The 17,874-nt window shown below is 42.7% G+C and overlaps 1 protein-coding gene across 1 annotated transcript in view; it reads left to right on the top strand.

The window, feature by feature from the left end:
- LOC139910000 (voltage-gated delayed rectifier potassium channel KCNH1) overlaps positions 1 to 13,275 on the top strand; it is a 48,183-nt gene extending 34,908 nt beyond the window's left edge. The window contains exons 10-11 of the mRNA XM_071897182.2: positions 2,624 to 2,820; positions 10,638 to 13,275. Coding sequence (XP_071753283.1) covers positions 2,624 to 2,820; positions 10,638 to 11,486 — 1,046 coding nt within the window. The 3' untranslated portion in view covers positions 11,487 to 13,275. The remainder of the gene's footprint in view (positions 1 to 2,623; positions 2,821 to 10,637) is intronic.
- Positions 13,276 to 17,874: the final 4,599 nt, after the last annotated feature.

Raw genomic sequence — 17,874 nt, forward strand, 5'->3', positions numbered from 1 at the left:
GGACTTGGGACACCTCAGCATAGTACGTCACAGGTCTGAACCCCGCAGCATCCGTTCATCAGTTATCTGAGAATATTTTTATTGTCAGATATGATTTTGTCCAGAACTCCACTTCTATCTGTGTTGTAGGTAGAGAGATAACAGAGAAACTACGATCAAAACAGTCATTCTTCTACATCCTCTGATGGTGTTAACTTCTTGTAAATGAAATAATACTGAAGTTTAACAATTCATCAGTTTGCTGGGGACCCCCTGGAACCCCCTCAAGGACCCCTAGTGGTCTCCGGACCCAACTTTGAGAACCACTGCCGTAAGGGATGGGTCGTAAGACAAAACACAAAAATAGATTTCATTCATTCTTTCTTTCTTTCTTTCTTTCATCCATCATCCATCCATCCATTCCTTCCTCCCTTCCTCCCTTCCTTCCTGCCTTCCTTCCTTCCTTCCTTCCTTCCTCTGATCAGCTGTGTTCTGCCTCTCTGTGACTGAGCAGCTGATAGGAGGTGTGATGAGCTGACAGCACCCCGGGGACCCATCAGCCGTCCTTTTGGGATTTGGTTTTACTTCCAAATTGCTAGAAGAGGTTTGCTATCAACCGACCAAATCAGGCCCATTTCCTCTCAGGATAAATATTTAGATAGAGCAGATCTCTTCATCTGAGGCTCTCAGAAACAGAAACACTCTGTGTACAGCCGGCCTGCGGCTTCAGGCTGCAGTTAGAGCAGTTTAAAGTCTGTGGGCTCAGCGCTGCTGCAGTTCAATTTGCGCAGGAGTTGATGGATGTTTTCCCAGCGCAGCCTCGCTCCTGTCGGCTCTGACAGGTCGATGTTCAGGGAGCTTCACGACATTTTTCTCTCTGATGAATGGATGCTTTCTCTGCGTTCTGTTATTTAATTAATGATGGGGTTTGCGGTTTTATTCTGAAGCCGCGCTGTGATCTGACCTATCTGATGCGTGTCGTTAATCCGGTGTTGCTGGAAGGGACAGAGTGTGTGTTCATGGAGGAAGCAGAGGTTTGGATGTTGAACCGCTGCCTGAGGCTCATCGTTCGGTTTCCAGGGAGATGCAGTTCAAGCCCTCTTCCCACGTTTTTTCTCTCCATGCAGAGAGAGGAAGCTTTTTAACAGACGCTCGTCCCATGATGCTCGGCGAAAACAACGAGCCTGACGCTCAGTGCTGTTAATGTTAATGTGTCCTGATCCGCATCCATCCAGAAACAAAATCACAACTTGAATTTCACATCAGCTATAGATTGAATCTTTGCTTCGAAAGCTTAAAGTTTCCATTTCTACATTCAACTCCCTGCTGTTTTCACAAAGAATATCCAGTCAGGCAGACGACAGCCAGGTGGTGAAAAGGCTTTTCAACTCAAATCAAAATCCTAAACCTGCACCTGATGCGTCAGCTGCTTTGCTTTCCAGTTCTCTGTGTTCTCAGGTCCTGTGTGATGGTTTCCTCTGCTGTCTGTCAGCCCCATGTTAGGGTTAGGGTTAGGATTTAGAGGAAGGTAAACCAGGAAGCTGTTTGGACCAATCAGCTGTCGCTTACAGCAGCAAATGGTGACATAAAGTGTCATATCGCTGCTTTTCTGTGAAAACCTCATAACTCCATTCTTACAGATTTTCATGTTTTCATGTCAGTTGAAAGATTACATGCTTCTCTCTGGGTTGAGGAAATTCCTCAGCCTCTTGGTCTTATGAAACCCTTTCAAAAGCTCATTGGATAAACTCCGACATGCATGGTGGTCAAAATAAAAACGTGGCTGTTTTCCTTAAATCCTGAAAAGCTGACATTTTGATTTTTGACATTTGATACAAGGCTTCACTCGACCTGCACATCACCTCTAAGTGCTGCAGTGTCTCAGTCTGAACCCCTGAGGTCAAAGGTCAAATCAGCCAAACGATAAAGGAGGTGTTCTTTGATCCTCGACTGAGATCAGTTCAAAGTAACGGGAAAACTTCCAGGTGCTGAAAGTCTGCGGCAAGTCCTGAAGATGCATGTGAGGAAAACACACACAGGGATTTGAAAATAATAAAAGAAAAGGTTGGAAGAGGTTCAGGTTTAAGTAACGCAGTAACCGAGCGTTACTGGGATTAGTAACTGACAATGGAATTACTGAATTTGAAATAGTGGAAAAGAGGAATCACATGACTGTAATGTGTTACTGTGTAATGTTTCCCCACCCACTGTTTACAGGTATGTTGATCTGAGGTCAAACATCCAGCTTAACACTGATATCCTGTAACTTGTAACATCTGTATTTTTTTTTATTCAATTCAATTCAATTCAAATGAGCTTTATTGGCATTAAATACTTCAGTATCTGTTGCCAAAGTAAAACAGTGATAATAAAAGTAGCAATGATAATAATAATAAAAATAATTGAACAATAGAAAATTGCAAGACAAATAGAAAGTAGTAGTAGTTAGGTCAGTTGTCTCTCCTCTCACAGGTTTTCACAGGATTTGATATAAGTGGCATGCTCACTTTTTTCTCCAAGGATACACTGGAGTTTTTTGTCAGGGGGGAGTTACACAGAAATTATAAAATTACACGTTTTGGAATTTGGAAAATAGCAGAGTCGGAGTGGGAGTGTGAACTGACGGCCCCTGTGTGTCCCGCAGGTAAAGGCGACGTGTTCGGCGATGTGTTTTGGAAGGAGGCGACGCTGGCTCAGGCCTGCGCCAACGTGCGGGCGCTGACCTACTGCGACCTTCACATCATCAAACGGGACGCGCTGCAGAAGGTCCTGGAGTTCTACTCCGCCTTCTCAAACCACTTCTCCAGAAACCTGCTGCTCACCTACAACCTGAGGAAGAGGGTGAGACACACCGGCTCACTCTCTGTCTCACTCTGTCCCTCTATCTCTGTCTTTCTCTCTGTCTTTCTCTCTATCTCTGTGTGTCTCTCTCTGTCTTTCTCTCTGTCTTTCTCTCTATCTCTGTGTCTCTCTCTCTCTCTGTCTTTCTCTCTGTCTTTCTCTCTATCTCTCTGTCTCTCTCTCTCTCTCTCTGTCTTTCTCTCTATCTCTCTGTCTCTCTCTGTCTTTCTCTCTGTATTTCTATCTCTCTCTCTGTGTCTCTCTGTCTCTCTATCTCTCTCTCTCTCTCTCTCTCTCTGTCTTTCTCTCTATCTCTCTCTCTCTGTCTCTCTCTCTGTTTTTCTATCTCTCTGTCTCTCTCTCTCTCTCTGTCTCTCTCTGTCTCTCTCTGTCTTTCTCTCTGTCTTTCTATCTCTCTCTCTCTGTCTCTCTCTCTGTGTGTCTCTCTCTGTCTCTCTATCTCTCTCTCTCTCTCTCTCTCTGTCTCTCTCTCTGTGTCTCTCTCTATCTCTCGCTGTCTCTCTCTCTCTTTCTCTCTGTCTTTCTCTCTATCTCTCTCTCCCTCTCTCTCTGTGTCTCTCTCTCTGTCATTCTCTCTCTGTCTATCTCTCTCTCCCTCTCTCTCTGTGTCTCTCTGTCATTCTCTCTCTCTCTCTCTCTCTCTGTGTCTCTTTCTCTCTGTCTCTGTGACATTCTCTCTCTCTCTTTCTCTGTCTCTTTCTCTCTCTGTCATTCTCTCTCTCTCTCTCTCTGTGTCTCTCTCTCTGTGTCATTCTCTCTATCTCTCTCTCCCTCTCTCTCTCTCTGTCTCTCTCTGTCTTTCTATCTCTCTCTCTCTCTCCCTCTCTCTGTGTCTTTCTCTCTGTCATTCTCTCTCTCTCTCTGTCTTTCTCTCTATCTCTCTCTCTCCCTCTCTCTGTGTCTCTTTCTCTCTGTGTGTCTCTCTCTGTCATTCTCTCTCTGTCTCTCTCTCTCTCTGTCTCTCTCTTTCATTAGAATATTAGATTAGAGGAAACTATGGATCTCTGTGGGGAAACTAATAGTTACAACACTAGAATATGTTAAGTGGAAATATATTAATTTAAAGTGTAAATATCTGAATAGAGAATGTACAGAGATAAATAACTGAATGACTATATGCAAAAAACCCATGTCCACCATTCTTAACCGTCTATCTATCTTTCTATCTATCTATCTATCCATCCATCCATCCATCCATCCATCCATCCATTAGCTAATATCTATCTATTACCCACTGAGCAATTTTGTGTTGATTAGCTGTATAAATGGTTCTAGACGTCGAGGCTAAAATGAGGCTACATGGGGTTTAAAAGTGAAAGTTTAGTAACGTCTCTGACTTAGACTGCGTCTTCTGGGGTAAATGACACAAATAAAGCATCATCTTGTACATATGGACCTCTCTGGTGCATATTTTTGATATTTACAGCTGCTTATGCATTGTTGAATTATGTAATAATGTATTTACTGCTCGGTCCGAAACTGGGCTATACATAGCCAAAAAAAAAGATCCTGGGCTTTGCGAGAGCTGAAGCAGAGAAACGACGTCTAGCGCTCAGTGGGTAGGCAGCTGGAGACGTCCACTGTTATTTGGGAAACTCTCCCCAGATCAGTTTGCACAGTAACTAACAGAACAGAGAGAGTCTGAGGTAAATGTAGAATCTAGAGAGAGTAAATCCTCGCTGTCCCTTTCCGGTCAGTGTGAAACCTTTAAGAACAAACTTCCCTCTGTCCGGAGGAAGCGTGATCCTGCAGAAACTCTCCAGTCCTGCCAGCGATCGACAAACAGAGATATTCTGGCCAAAGATTTCAGTGTTGCACAAACAGAGATATCTGACATGTGGTATTGGCAAATCCTGGCCAGTTCATTTGGTAACGCTCTACACTCTGTCAGGTTATACCTCTGTCCTAAGACTTTACTGGTGCACTTGTCCAGTTATGAAATTGGCTGATTTGGGTGAACTAAGCCTTTCTTTGCTGTTTGTCAGTTGGTCCATATGAACTTCAGTGTGGTTCAGTCCGTCCCCTGCAGAAACGATGAGTCAGTTGACCTGCTCTCCTCTCCCTGCTCCTGTTGTCATTAGACTTACACACACTGAAGCCTTTATATAAGCTGCTTTGTTCTCCACTCATCCTCAGTAGCTTCAGCTTAGATAAGCACAGGCTTGATTCTACTAATGCTAACGCTGCTGGGCGGACGACAACAGGTCCGGTTACTATAGACCGGGCCTGAGCGCTTGTAATCCACACCCGAGCCGAGGATCTGGTCCGGTTCTGGCTCTTCATGGTTTTTCATCGCTCCCTCGGGCTCGACCGGGTCGGGCCGCTGACAGATCGCCGCTCGCTCAAGCTCCACTGCAGGGAAACTGAGGTCAGGCTATAAAGATGAGTTTATTTAAGTCTAATGCATTTGTACCTTAAATAGAGCAGCTGTTTTCTCAAAGCTGCTGCGTTCAGATGGCGACGGTCGTAAAAAATCAGGTTCTAGTTGGGCTCAGACTGTCAAAATGCTGCTGCTGTGCGGCTCTGTTGGGCTCAGGCTGGAACAGTGAGGTCGGTCGGTTGAAGTTTTGGGCCCAATTCAAGCTCAACTGGCCTAAACCTAACTCTAAACCTAACTCTAACCCTAAGACAACAGGACTGCACCATCCATGATTTGCAGTAACAGACTGGTTTCCATTTGGATGGACATCAGACTGGTTTCATGCAGACTGGTTGCTGTTGAACACAGTTTGAATCAGTTGCCAGTACAGAGAGGATACCAGTATGTCTTATTTTAAACAATACAGTGGAGAGGAAGAAAATATCCCATGTATTTCAGACCTAGACCTTGAAGGATGACATGGATTGATGAAGCGCAGTGCGTGAAAACATCACAACCCAGTCTGTCACAACAGCTGAAACTAGCTGAACTTTTGACTGAGCTTCAGATAAACATAATCCGCTAACAGACTTCATCAGCCAATGAAATCAGTCGTGTCCTTAAAGAGCATTTCAGTATGTTTCTGCTTCCTGGGCTTCACATCCCTCATGTTCTCTAGACTTTCTGCTCTCAGCTTTCAACATCCCCATTCCTCCATTAGCTGCCAGTAGGGTTAAAGGTCACATGGTGACCGATTTAATAAGACCATTGATTCCATTGATTGAAATGGAAACAATCAGTGCAGTCATTTCCAGCGTTGGAAGAACTCCATCAATGAAGCTGCTTTTAGAGAGTTCGTATTCACACTCAGCCTCTCATGGGACGGACAGGTCTGCTTTGGTTAAATAAGTGAAGTGAAAGCAGCAGTTACTGTAAAACCACAGAATTGGGACAGAAATATCAAAAGTGAAACCATGAAATGACACCTGACCGGCGACCGGGGAGCTGGAGGGTTAAACCGTTTTCACATCTGCTTTCAGATTTCAGCCAGCTTCTTATTTCTCACTGCGACATGTCGAAGGTTAAAGGTTGAAACAGGAACTGGGAAAAGATTGTAATAGTGTTTTTCAGTGTTTATGCATCAAGAACTCGCGATGTGAAAACATACTGTCACAGACATGTTCCACCTGCAGTCAGTCAGACAGAGGCATCGCAGATTTATCTACATGTGAAAATGGAGACAGGTCAAACTGTAAGAATATATCCAAATATACACAACATTTAGATCGGTACATAATTTGTGGATCATATTTTTAATAATAATAATAATGTATCTAATCATAGAGTTTACAAAGGGTTTTACAGGAAGCCATAAAAACAAGAAAAGCAAAATCTAAAATAAGGAGATAAAAATAGGAAACAAAGGAAAATAGGTTACAAGAAGAGTAAATAAATGCATAAAATGAAATGAGATAACAACAAACATAAGAAACAACACAAGATTAAAACGGGGCAAGATGGCAAGATCAAAAACAATAATATAAAAGGAAATCTATAAGAGTGCGTGATTTAAAAGATGAATTATCAGCATCAGTTCCCTCTCAGTTTGCCATGAGCCGGTGGCTGTTGCCAAGAATCAGCGTCTCTCCCTCCCTCTCTCTCCCTGGTTGGTTTACAGCCTGCCTCTCTCGCTCCCGCTCTCGCTCCCTAAATCGATGTGAAAGCCGCGGTGCTGCTGTGTCCTGTTCTGCCTCGCTGTGCAATAATGATCCGCTGGAAGAGGAATGACCTGCCATGGCAGCTCTCACCTCCAAACCCTCCATACCACGGCTCTCTTTACATCACATGAACAGGGAGCTGCAGCTTTCACTGCTGAAGCACTGGATTATTTCTCCAGTGTGAGATCCGGTGTCCAGCTGATACCCTTGCTTCAGATTGAGGAGTTTTCATGCTATAACCTGTGTAATAACCTGTATAATGTGCAGGTTATCACCAGTCAAAAGTTTGGACGCACCACATTTTTCTTTATTTTTACTATTTTCCACATTTTAGAATAAAAGTAAAGACATCAAAACTATGAAATAACACAAATGGAATTATGCAGCGACCAAAAAAAAGTGTTAAATCCAAACTATCTTATATTTTAGATTCTTTAAAGTAGCCGCCCTTTGCCTTGATGGAAAGGCAAAGGCTTTGGAAAGAAATTCATACATAGGATCAACTTCACTATTTATATTTGTCTAAGAAACACATTTCAAGCATTTAAGCAGAAGCCTTTAGATCAAATTGGCTTTAAGAGAACAGTACATTCGATCAGGTGTGTCCAAACTTTTGACTGGTAGTGTATATTGACAGGAATATTGACAGAAATGACCAAAAAGCTTACAAGTTTACAGAGCATCAGTAACAATAGATTGAGGCACAGAGTAGCACAGGACACAGCCTCCCTACACACTGTGTATCATGGTGCAGCAGAGTCTAATCGCTGGCTGATATATTGTGCTTCTATCCAAAGGAACAGATGCAACAGTCGCCTGAAACATTTGCAGCAGCCTCACGTTCTTCATCTTGTTCTTTTCTCATCATCCCTGAAAAGCCTTTCCAATAGAGCCGTCCCGCAGCTCCTGTGTTCTCCTGCTGCTGCAGGTTTCTCCCTCGCCGCCTCAGTCCAGACGATCCAATTTCAGCGGGTCAGGAGCTAAACGAGCAGCTCAGGAGCTGGCCGGTCCGCAGGCTGATGACATGGAGGATAGCAGCCGCGTGGCGCAGGGAAGCCTCGGCATCGCCTCATGCTGTCTCCACACAGAGAGGTCGCACCCGAGACGCGCCGGCCTCAGCGGGTCCACGGATCACATGCAGCTTACGGCCTTCCTCACACCCACACTGTACAGTCATTTATCTGACGCTGTTTTCCACATCGATTTACAATGAGGTCAACAGTGGAATAACCTTCAAGTCCTGGATCACTAACATCACAAGCAGCCGGTCATGAAGAGGTTTAGAGTCTTGACCCACAGAGTTGATTCGTTGCTCATTTGCACCATGGCAAACCATATGGCTGTTACACATAAGAGTTTGCCTGAATGATCTGTAGACTGAAAATCTACATCGATGGGTTCCAGTAAAAATGGTTCTGTAGTAGCTGGAAGTGAGACGAAGCGTCGCTTGCAGAGTAAACGCACCGCAGCCTGTCGAAGCCAGTGAGGAACACCATCCATCCTCAGCTGCAGTCTAATGTGGTTACACAGATAACATCACCGGTGGAATTAGTGCTACCTTCAACTGAAAAGATATTTCAAGGATGAGGAGTTGAGGGAGACAGGTTAAAGATTCTGCTGGGCTTGTTTTTTTAGTGGCTGTGTCTTTAGAACTATAATAAACAGATATTTATTTTAAGAGAAAAGTCCAGAGACTAGGACTAAGCTTAATGGATAAAGTAACAAACTTGTTACATGTTTTAACGAAATTCAACTTCAAATTGCACATGCATCAACAGTGCAAACTATTTTAGGGTACCATTGACATTTAATGAAGCCTTTTAGGTCAAATCGTCTTGTATTTTAAAATGGAAAACATTAAATGGATCTGAGGAGATGGCTACTTGTAGGTATACAGATATACGTTTAAAGTGTTGAGTATATACTAAGAGAAGAAAGCATCTGGCTAATCCTAAAGTAGGATAAAGCTAATAAATAACATGAAGAATATGTGAAGAATGTGCTAACTATACACACTCACACCGAGTGAATTTGATAATAAAGACTTGTAGTTATTTTATGCATCAAACTACCATTTATCTCCAAATCAAAATCTACATGTAACCGTCTCCTCAGTTCCTTTTAAAAAAGACAGCAGGTTATTCTTGTTCTTCAAAAAGATACGTTGTGATATCAAATATGTTGGAAGTAGGAGAGATGGTTTCTCTTTTCCAGTTCATCTTTACACACCAGAGTTCAGAACTCAACCTCTATCTCTCTACTGATATTATATATCAGTATATATATTATATACTGATATTATATATTATATATTATAAAAGTTTTAGAAAAAGGGGTTCTTAGTTATTTGAGATCTTTAAACATTTTTTTAGAAATTCCAGTCAGGTTTTAAATCACTACATAGCACAGAGACAACCCTTCTTAAATAATGAATGACCTCGTTTTTAACAGCAGATGCAGAGATTGCTCAATCCTAATCCTTTTAGATGTGAGTGCAGCATTTGACACTGTTGTTCATGCAATTTTAATTGCCCGCCGTAAGCACTGGGTGTGTATCTCCGGGTCGGCACTGAACTGGCTCAGATCCCATCTTGAAACTAACCGACTGTGTCAGAATAGCCGTTCTTCATCTTGCTGAAATCACCTGTGGGGTTCCTCAGGGCTCCATTCTGGGTCCCATCCTGTTCTCCTTCTGCGTGCTCCCACTTGGCAGCATGATTTGTAAACTTAATGGCCCAAATTTAATTGAGGTTTCCACTAGTGCAAATCAAATACCGGATGTGAAAATTATGTTTTCTGAATTATTAACACAGTAGGACTTAAAAGTAGTGCTTGAAACAATGTGCCATTCTAATACATAGGCCATTTGATATTTAATGATAGGCTACACCAATTTGAGCTGCACTTTTATCATGATTTTTGTTTTTGGGTAAGCCCATTAATCAAAACCTTGTAGCACCCTGGGCAGCCTAACCATTCATAGTAATGGATTTACAGTTTTCAAAAGCCTAGACAATAAATTACTTGGCAAAGCTAAACCGGACATTGACACATATTGGAAAAGACAAAAGGGAAACGTTTTTTTTGTATGCACCAATAACATGGCAACCTGAAAATGGTTGTAAAAAGACATTGGGCAGTCTGCTCAAAACACAAATATTAAGTTTATTCACTTAAACCTTAGACCTACTCTGCAGTGATGATTAATTGTCCTCCAGGTTAGTGAGTGCAGAAGATTTGCTTGTGTAACCTTTATTTCAGTTCGCCTCCTCTTGTTCTTGTATTTGCAGGTTTAGTTATAATACTAATAATAATAATTTAGTAAATACCTTGGCATGTGGGAGTAATTGTGCCCACACAGTAGATCCAGGCCAATGTCTCTTTCCATTGCTATGCAGATGTTACCCAGTTCTACCTCCAGTCAACTCCTGTTGACCCAAAATCTATAAACACTCTCAAGAATCAAGTGTTTGATGTCCCAGAACATTTTAAACTCTGCGGTCCTCCTTCCTGCAATTAGGAAACTCCACAGAAGGTCATCCATGCTTTCATCTCATCTGGTTTAGACTACTGCAGTTCCCTCTATTCCTGTCTCAGTCAAAAGTCCCTCTCAGTCCCTATATAAACAAATTTCCAATAGCAAAGACGTTCACTTCTTTACTTGTTTTGACTAAGTGAAAGCACTCTGATCACCTCCCTGGTTTCCTGTCTTGTAACAGATTGTCTTCCGGAAGATCAGTGATGTGAAACGGGAAGAGGAGGAGATGCTGAAGAGGAAGAACGAGGCTCCTCTGAACCTCCCTCCAGACCATCCAGTCCGTCGCCTCTTCCAGCGCTTCCGGCAGCAGAAGGAGGCCCGGATCGCCGCCGAGCGGCCCGGTCAGGGCGACGACGACCTGGAGAAAGGCAGCGGTCACCAGGAGCAGCCCAGGGTCCCGGAGGTCCTGGCCTCCACCAGCATCATCATGGTGACCGAGAGTCCCGCCACACCCGCCGCCTCCTCGACGTCCACCGCATCCTCTTCATCTAGGACCTCCAGCCGAGTCATGCTCCACGCTCCCGCCACCCAGAACGGCAGCCTGGTTGGCTGTAAATCCGCAGAGCCGCCCAAAGCCAAAGGCTGGGGACGTTTCAAGGAGTCGGTAGTGAAGGCCGAGTCGTGGAGCAGCGTTTCCAAGGCCGAGTCCATGGAGACGCTCCCTGACAGAACTAAGTCTCACGATGAGATGTCCCTCAAGAAAACAGACTCCTGCGACAGCGGGATCACAAAGAGCGACCTCCGCTTGGACAATGTTGGCGACGCCCGAACACCGCAGGACCGAAGCCCAGTCCAGTCTGAGGAGAAGAGGGTCTTCTGTCCGATACCAGAGCAGAGCATGCAGGCCTCTTTCCTGGAGCTGAAACAAGACTTAAGGGGAGACATCAGGTCTCTGAACAGCCGCATGGCGGCGCTGGAGGCTCAGCTGGCTGAGATGCTTCGACTTCTCAAGTCCAGGAAGTCGTCGGGCTCCTTCTTTGAGATTTCACGGCCGCCTTCCCCTGACTCTGATAAGGACAGCCTCTCATAGACCGGACATGGGGTCAGTCTGTGGGACTCGAACCCGACCCGATGCTTTCCTGGCCTCCAGAGGCTGGAAAGGAGGAAGTGCTTCTGACTGCAGTGTGAAGCTGCGGGGTTCTGATAGCAGTCAATGATATTATATCACATGGATTACAAATGCACTTTGTGTTGGGTTCTCACCATGACTCTGCTTTGGGTTGGGTAGCAGTGGTACAATATTTAATGCAAATGACTTCAAACTGGAAAGTTTAAAGTGGATTTTTAAATTTTATCTTTGTCTCTTAGACTAAAGAATGAGTCAGAGTCATGGTAGCACCTTTGGTCCTGAGGAGCGGTTTGAGCCGTTAGAACTTCAACTGATGTCGACAATAATAATGAATGGCTTAAACACATTGGTTTTAAATAGGATTTGGCACTATGATGCAGGAAATCATGTTTCAAGGGGTGAGTTGGTGGCTTTGACCAGATGTGTATGAACTGAATTTGGAATTTATTTAAAAAAATCACTTGGCAATAGAATGTGATGATGCTCATGCAAACTTTACACTGTGTACACGCAGACTGCAATGAGGAGTCAGCGACGTATGGGATTAATAGCATTTTTATATCAGGAATGAATGAGATAAATGAGAAATGAAATGCAGAGCGGGTGAATATGAGGCCTCAGCCTGACCCGAGCCTGCTGGAGCTGACGGGACGTTGATGTTTAGTTTCTGCACAAAACCACGAACTAGACTTACAGGAGCTGGGTTCTGACGTTTTTATAGAAATCAGTGTATGCATGTTTCCATGTTAGTGAGTCCTCAGCTCTGAAGCTCTTCCAGCTCCAAACACAGTATGGAAATCCTCAATAAATTGATTGGTTTAGTATAAAAGGTAACGTAGGTAATACACACCTTTTAAATGGTTATGATTCTGATATCTATAGTTGCCTAGAAGCAGCTGAATTAAGTAGAATAAGTGTATGTTCAGTTGAAAGCGAACCAACTGCACTGTACACGGTGTAACTTACAGTACATGAGCTTTTTGATTCAGGTGTTTTTAAAGAAATGATTGCAACGATTATTTAACCATAATATGTATTGCTGAAACAAAGTTGCACCAAATATATATGGGTGACTTGTTTATTTTTTCTATTTCTCCATCAGCAACCAAACCCAGTTCACCGGAAACGCCTCCATGTCAAACCCTCTGCCTCCATGTTTTATAAGTCATGCCAAATATAAATGCTGGACAAGTTGATTTTTTTTCTTTTTTCATCTGTTTCCAAACTGTACTGGTTAATTTAGGAAGGTTTTGGCAGAGCGGCATGCTGGGAAACGACCAGCCAGCAGTCAAGTGCTGGAAAACTTTGGATGTGGCTGGTGAGTTTTTCTGCCAATCACTTTGGCTTTTAACGAGCGTTGAATGATGGTGAAGTTAAAGTACTGAGTGAATTTTGGATGTTACCAGCCACTGTGGTTTGTAGACGGTAAAGTTGCTTTCTGCCCTGGAGGCCGTTATGCAACCCAACAGAGAATATGATCAAAACTAACTTAAAGTTCTATCTATGATATTCATATGTATATTTGTTTTTGTTTTGGACATATCACAGAAAGTTTGGAGAAAGTCTAAAGACAAATGTTTCCTGAATCACAGCTTTGTTTCGGTCGTCAGCACCAAACGTGTCGGTACGAGCCTCTCATGTGTCAGTGCCTGTCTGGGGAGCCGAGTGTCGCCTCTCCTCACACTTTTGCCTCTTTGGTTTGGTCACAACAGCCAGCCAATAGGCTCCAGGAGGTTTGTGATTGGTTGGACTGGAGCTTGCTGGTTGTTTTGACGTCCAAAAGATGTTCATGGCCTAACAGATCTTCCTTTTGCCTTTTGCTTTGACATCTTCATCCGTGCCTCCATCTGACTCACTACACCTCCCAGCTGAGTGAAGCTTAAAGCTGCAATGTGCAACTTTTCTCCCCGAGACAGGAGGCGTATCGTTAGTCGCGCCCTCCCAACACCTGTCGGTCACCTTGATGATGTCATCCAGCCGCAGCGTAAAGCGTTGAAGAAGCAGACGGAGAACGCAGCTGATCTGACGCTGAAGTTCACCCTGTTTCTGAACATTTAGCTTCGCTCTTCTGTTTTCTTTTCTTTCCTCCATTGTTGTTGTAGCTGTGACTTCCTGCTCTGCGGCCGCTCGCCTCACCGCTGGCTCCGCCCACAGGAAATGGTTCACGCCCCAAAACGCCCCAACATCACTGAAAAGACTATTTCAGACAAACAGGGGATTAAGACCTGAACACATAGACTGAGAATGGAGAATAGATCCTGTTGATTTACTGGTACTTTAATATTAAAAAAAGTTGCATGTTGCAGCTTTAACGGTCCCTTATGGTGTAAAGCAGGACTCCCTCTCCTCTGTGATGATAAAGGAGTTGGATGTGTATCTAAACATGGTGAAAGTATCAAAACTAAATCCACACAATCCATATTAGAAAAGCGAGCCTCTAAACGAGCCGTTTGGACTTCCGTAACTTTGTGGCGTCACAAAGGTTCGCTCGTTATCATTTCTGTAAGAAATAATAGACTAACAAAGTGTTTTTTTCAAAGCGGTCGAGCGGTCGTCATCGTTTATTACCGGAGAGTTTTCCCTACCTGTAGCCGCCGGGCCGCGGCGTCTCACGTTTCACTCTCGAAACGGTTAGCCGATCGGAACGGAGGGTCGTGAATATTAATGAGCCTTAAAGACACGGCGACAGAAACGGCCTGTTCTTGGTAAGGCTCAGAGAGATGCTGGAAAATGAACGTGGAGAAATGGATTTAATATAAAAAAAAGTTGCATATTGCAGCTTTAAGATTGGCATCCTCCACAAACATTTTGAGAAGAAAAGCTCTGTTTGTCCCTTCAGACAGGAAAGCTCGGTATTAAAATGCCAAATGTCCGCAGCATCCGAGACATTTGATCCTAGATTTCCACTAACTGGAGGACACTCACTTCTTTTCTACCGTATTACTGAAAGTTCCTACGAGTCTACTTACCTGAAGTGTCTAAACGATAATCTGAGATGTACGTTTGTCTTGATATCTTGTGTATCCTGTGTAGGTGTAATATATTATACTGTCATATTATGCAATTATCGCCATGTATGCTGTTTCTACTGAGAGACTGGTTGTTGTATGTGGCATTTATGTAAATCACGCCGTTCCACAAGCAGCTCCAGTATCGACACTGATGCACTTTGGTGATCTGTGGTCTGCATGACGCGGTCTGACTGAAGCCGAGCTCCTCGCCTCGCACACTTCCTTCTTTCTACACTTTAATACCTTCTACATGTATGTTACGCCCCTCTGTGCATGAAGCACCAACACATTAAAATGGTACAAGAATATCACGTATTATGCACTGTTTGTTGGCATTTCACATGTGGAGGAAAACTTCAGAGGGAAATAATAGTAATCAGTGATATATTCTTTATCTGTACACATATTGTCAGGAATGAAAACTGTATTTAGGACCAGCACAAAGAATATTTATAAAAAATTATGTCAAATGTTAACATTAAATGATTTTATACTTTGCACTCTTTCTTTCATTGGTGGTTCATCTGTTTGGTTTCACGTGGTTTCATGAACAAGTCATTGATCTGTAACTATTTCAAAAGATTCTGAAATTAATCACAATAGGTGATTAATATTAATGAGTAATAAGCACACCCTGGCCTTGGAACTCCCTCCTGATTGGCTGGACAGTGTTCATTAATACTCTATAAGGCTGTGATTGGATAGGAGGCTTTTTTCTCAAAGCTCAGCTGTGAGTGTCGCTATAGTAACAGAGAGAGCAAGCGGTCAAAAGGCACAAGGAGCGTTACATCATTCTGGTTGCTACGCAACACAGTTTGACAACTTGCAAGCTGTCTAAATTTCATTAGCTAGCTAGCTAGGGATAACGCTGAAAATTAAAATGGAGAAGAGAAAGTTAGCGATGTACTTGCTGTTGAAGAAGAGGATGATAGTGGTCACACTGGAAGCTGATTGGCTGCTGATTTCTTCTGTCTGACACTGATGTAAAGCCTGTTGTGTTGAGGATGAGTCATGTTCAACTGAGAGCCACAAACCAGAGTTCACAACTTCAGACAGTCCGGAGGAGCCGCCGCCGCCGCCAAACCATTCTTTAAAGAGCCAAACAGCTTCCTCTTCCTCTGCACGCCTCATGCAGCATCATCCAGGTGTTCTGAAGCCAAACGATCGCACAGAGAGGAAACACAGAGATATTTACAACATTATTTAGCACAAATCTTCATTTCTGGTTTTCAAAAACAGTCACACATGCTCGCACCCAGACCTGCAAGTTCATGTGAATCTTTCCCAACTTCCATGTTTACTAACCTTGCTAGGGTTAGGCCTTTAATACTGAGCTGTACTACTGCAATACTGAGCAGTAATACTGCGATACTGAGCAGTAATACTGTAATACTGAGCTGTACTACTGTGATACTGAGCAGTAATACTGTAATACTGAGCTGTACTACTGTGATACTGAGCAGTAATACTGAGCTGTACTACTGCAATACTGAGCAGTAATACTGCGATACTGAGCTGTACTACTGCGATACTGAGCAGTAATACTGTAATACTGAGCTGTACTACTGTGATACTGAGCAGTAATACTGTAATACTGAGCTGTACTACTGTGATACTGAGCAGTAATACTGAGCTGTACTACTGCAATACTGAGCAGTAATACTGCGATACTGAGCAGTAATACTGTAATACTGAGCTGTACTACTGTGATACTGAGCAGTAATACTGCGATACTGAGCAGTAATACTGTAATACTGAGCTGTACTACTGTAATACTGAGCTGTACTACTGCGATACTGAGCAGTAATACTGTAATACTGAGCTGTACTACTGTAATACTGAGCTGTACTACTGTGATACTGAGCTGTAATACTGAGCTGTACTACTGTAATACTGAGCTGTACTACTGCGATACTGAGCAGTAATACTGTAATACTGAGCTGTACTACTGTAATACTGAGCTGTACTACTGCGATACTGAGCAGTAATACTGCGATACTGAGCAGTAATACTGTAATACTGAGCTGTACTACTGTAATACTGAGCTGTACTACTGCGATACTGAGCTGTAATACTGTAATACTGAGCTGTACTACTGTGATACTGAGCAGTAATACTGTGATACTGAGCTGTACTACTGTGATACTGAGCAGTAATACTGTAATACTGAGCAGTAATACTGTGATACTGAGCAGTACTACTGTGATACTGAGCAGTAATACTGTAATACTGAGCAGTAATACTGTGATACTGAGCAGTAATACTGTGATACTGAGCAGTACTACTGTGATACTGAGCAGTAATACTGTGATACTGAGCTGTACTACTGTGATACTGAGCAGTAATACTGTGATACTGAGCTGTACTACTGTGATACTGAGCAGTAATACTGTAATACTGAGCAGTAATACTGTGATACTGAGCAGTACTACTGTGATACTGAGCAGTAATACTGTAATACTGAGCAGTAATACTGTGATACTGAGCAGTACTACTGTGATACTGAGCAGTAATACTGTAATACTGAGCAGTAATACTGTGATACTGAGCAGTAATACTGTGATACTGAGCAGTACTACTGTGATACTGAGCAGTAATACTGTGATACTGAGCAGTAATACTGTGATACTGAGCTGTACTACTGTAATACTGAGCAGTAATACTGTAATACTGAGCAGTAATACTGTAATACTGAGCAGTAATACTGTAATACTGAGCAGTAATACTGTGATACTGAGCAGTAATACTGTAATACTGAGCAGTAATACTGTAATACTGAGCAGTAATACTGTGATACTGAGCCCCTACATCTCAGATCATTTGAAATCCTTTTGCAGCACAATGTAGTTCTGTGAATGTTTTAATAAACTACACACACACACACACACACACACGTAATTTCCTACAGCTGAAGATAATAATATGAACACAAAGGAAAAAATACTGAATAAAATACTGAATACAAACAGAATAAAATATTGAACAAAAATTGTATAAAATACAAAAAAACCTCCATTAAATATACTGGGAAAAAACAGAATAAAATGCTGAACAAAAAGAATAAAAGTCTCACGTTGCTCAGCAGACGAGGCTTCATGAAAAACCAAAAAAGACCCTCAGCATCAAAACCCTGAAACAGAACTGGTTTTGTTTCAGCTGCTTTCAAAACCAACATTTTCAAATAATTTAAGTGTTGCTCTAATTTTTTTGGGTTGTTTTTGTCTTTTCTTACCGTCACTATGCTGTTTGTCCTGAGAAATTAATGTCACTTCACAGTGGAAGCTGAGCTACGAACTTAGTATTATTATAACACTTGTTTAAAACAAAATTAAAAACAT

This window comes from Centroberyx gerrardi, chromosome 3, assembly GCF_048128805.1.
Source record: "Centroberyx gerrardi isolate f3 chromosome 3, fCenGer3.hap1.cur.20231027, whole genome shotgun sequence".
In the NCBI taxonomy this organism is placed as follows: Eukaryota; Metazoa; Chordata; class Actinopteri; order Beryciformes; family Berycidae; genus Centroberyx; species Centroberyx gerrardi.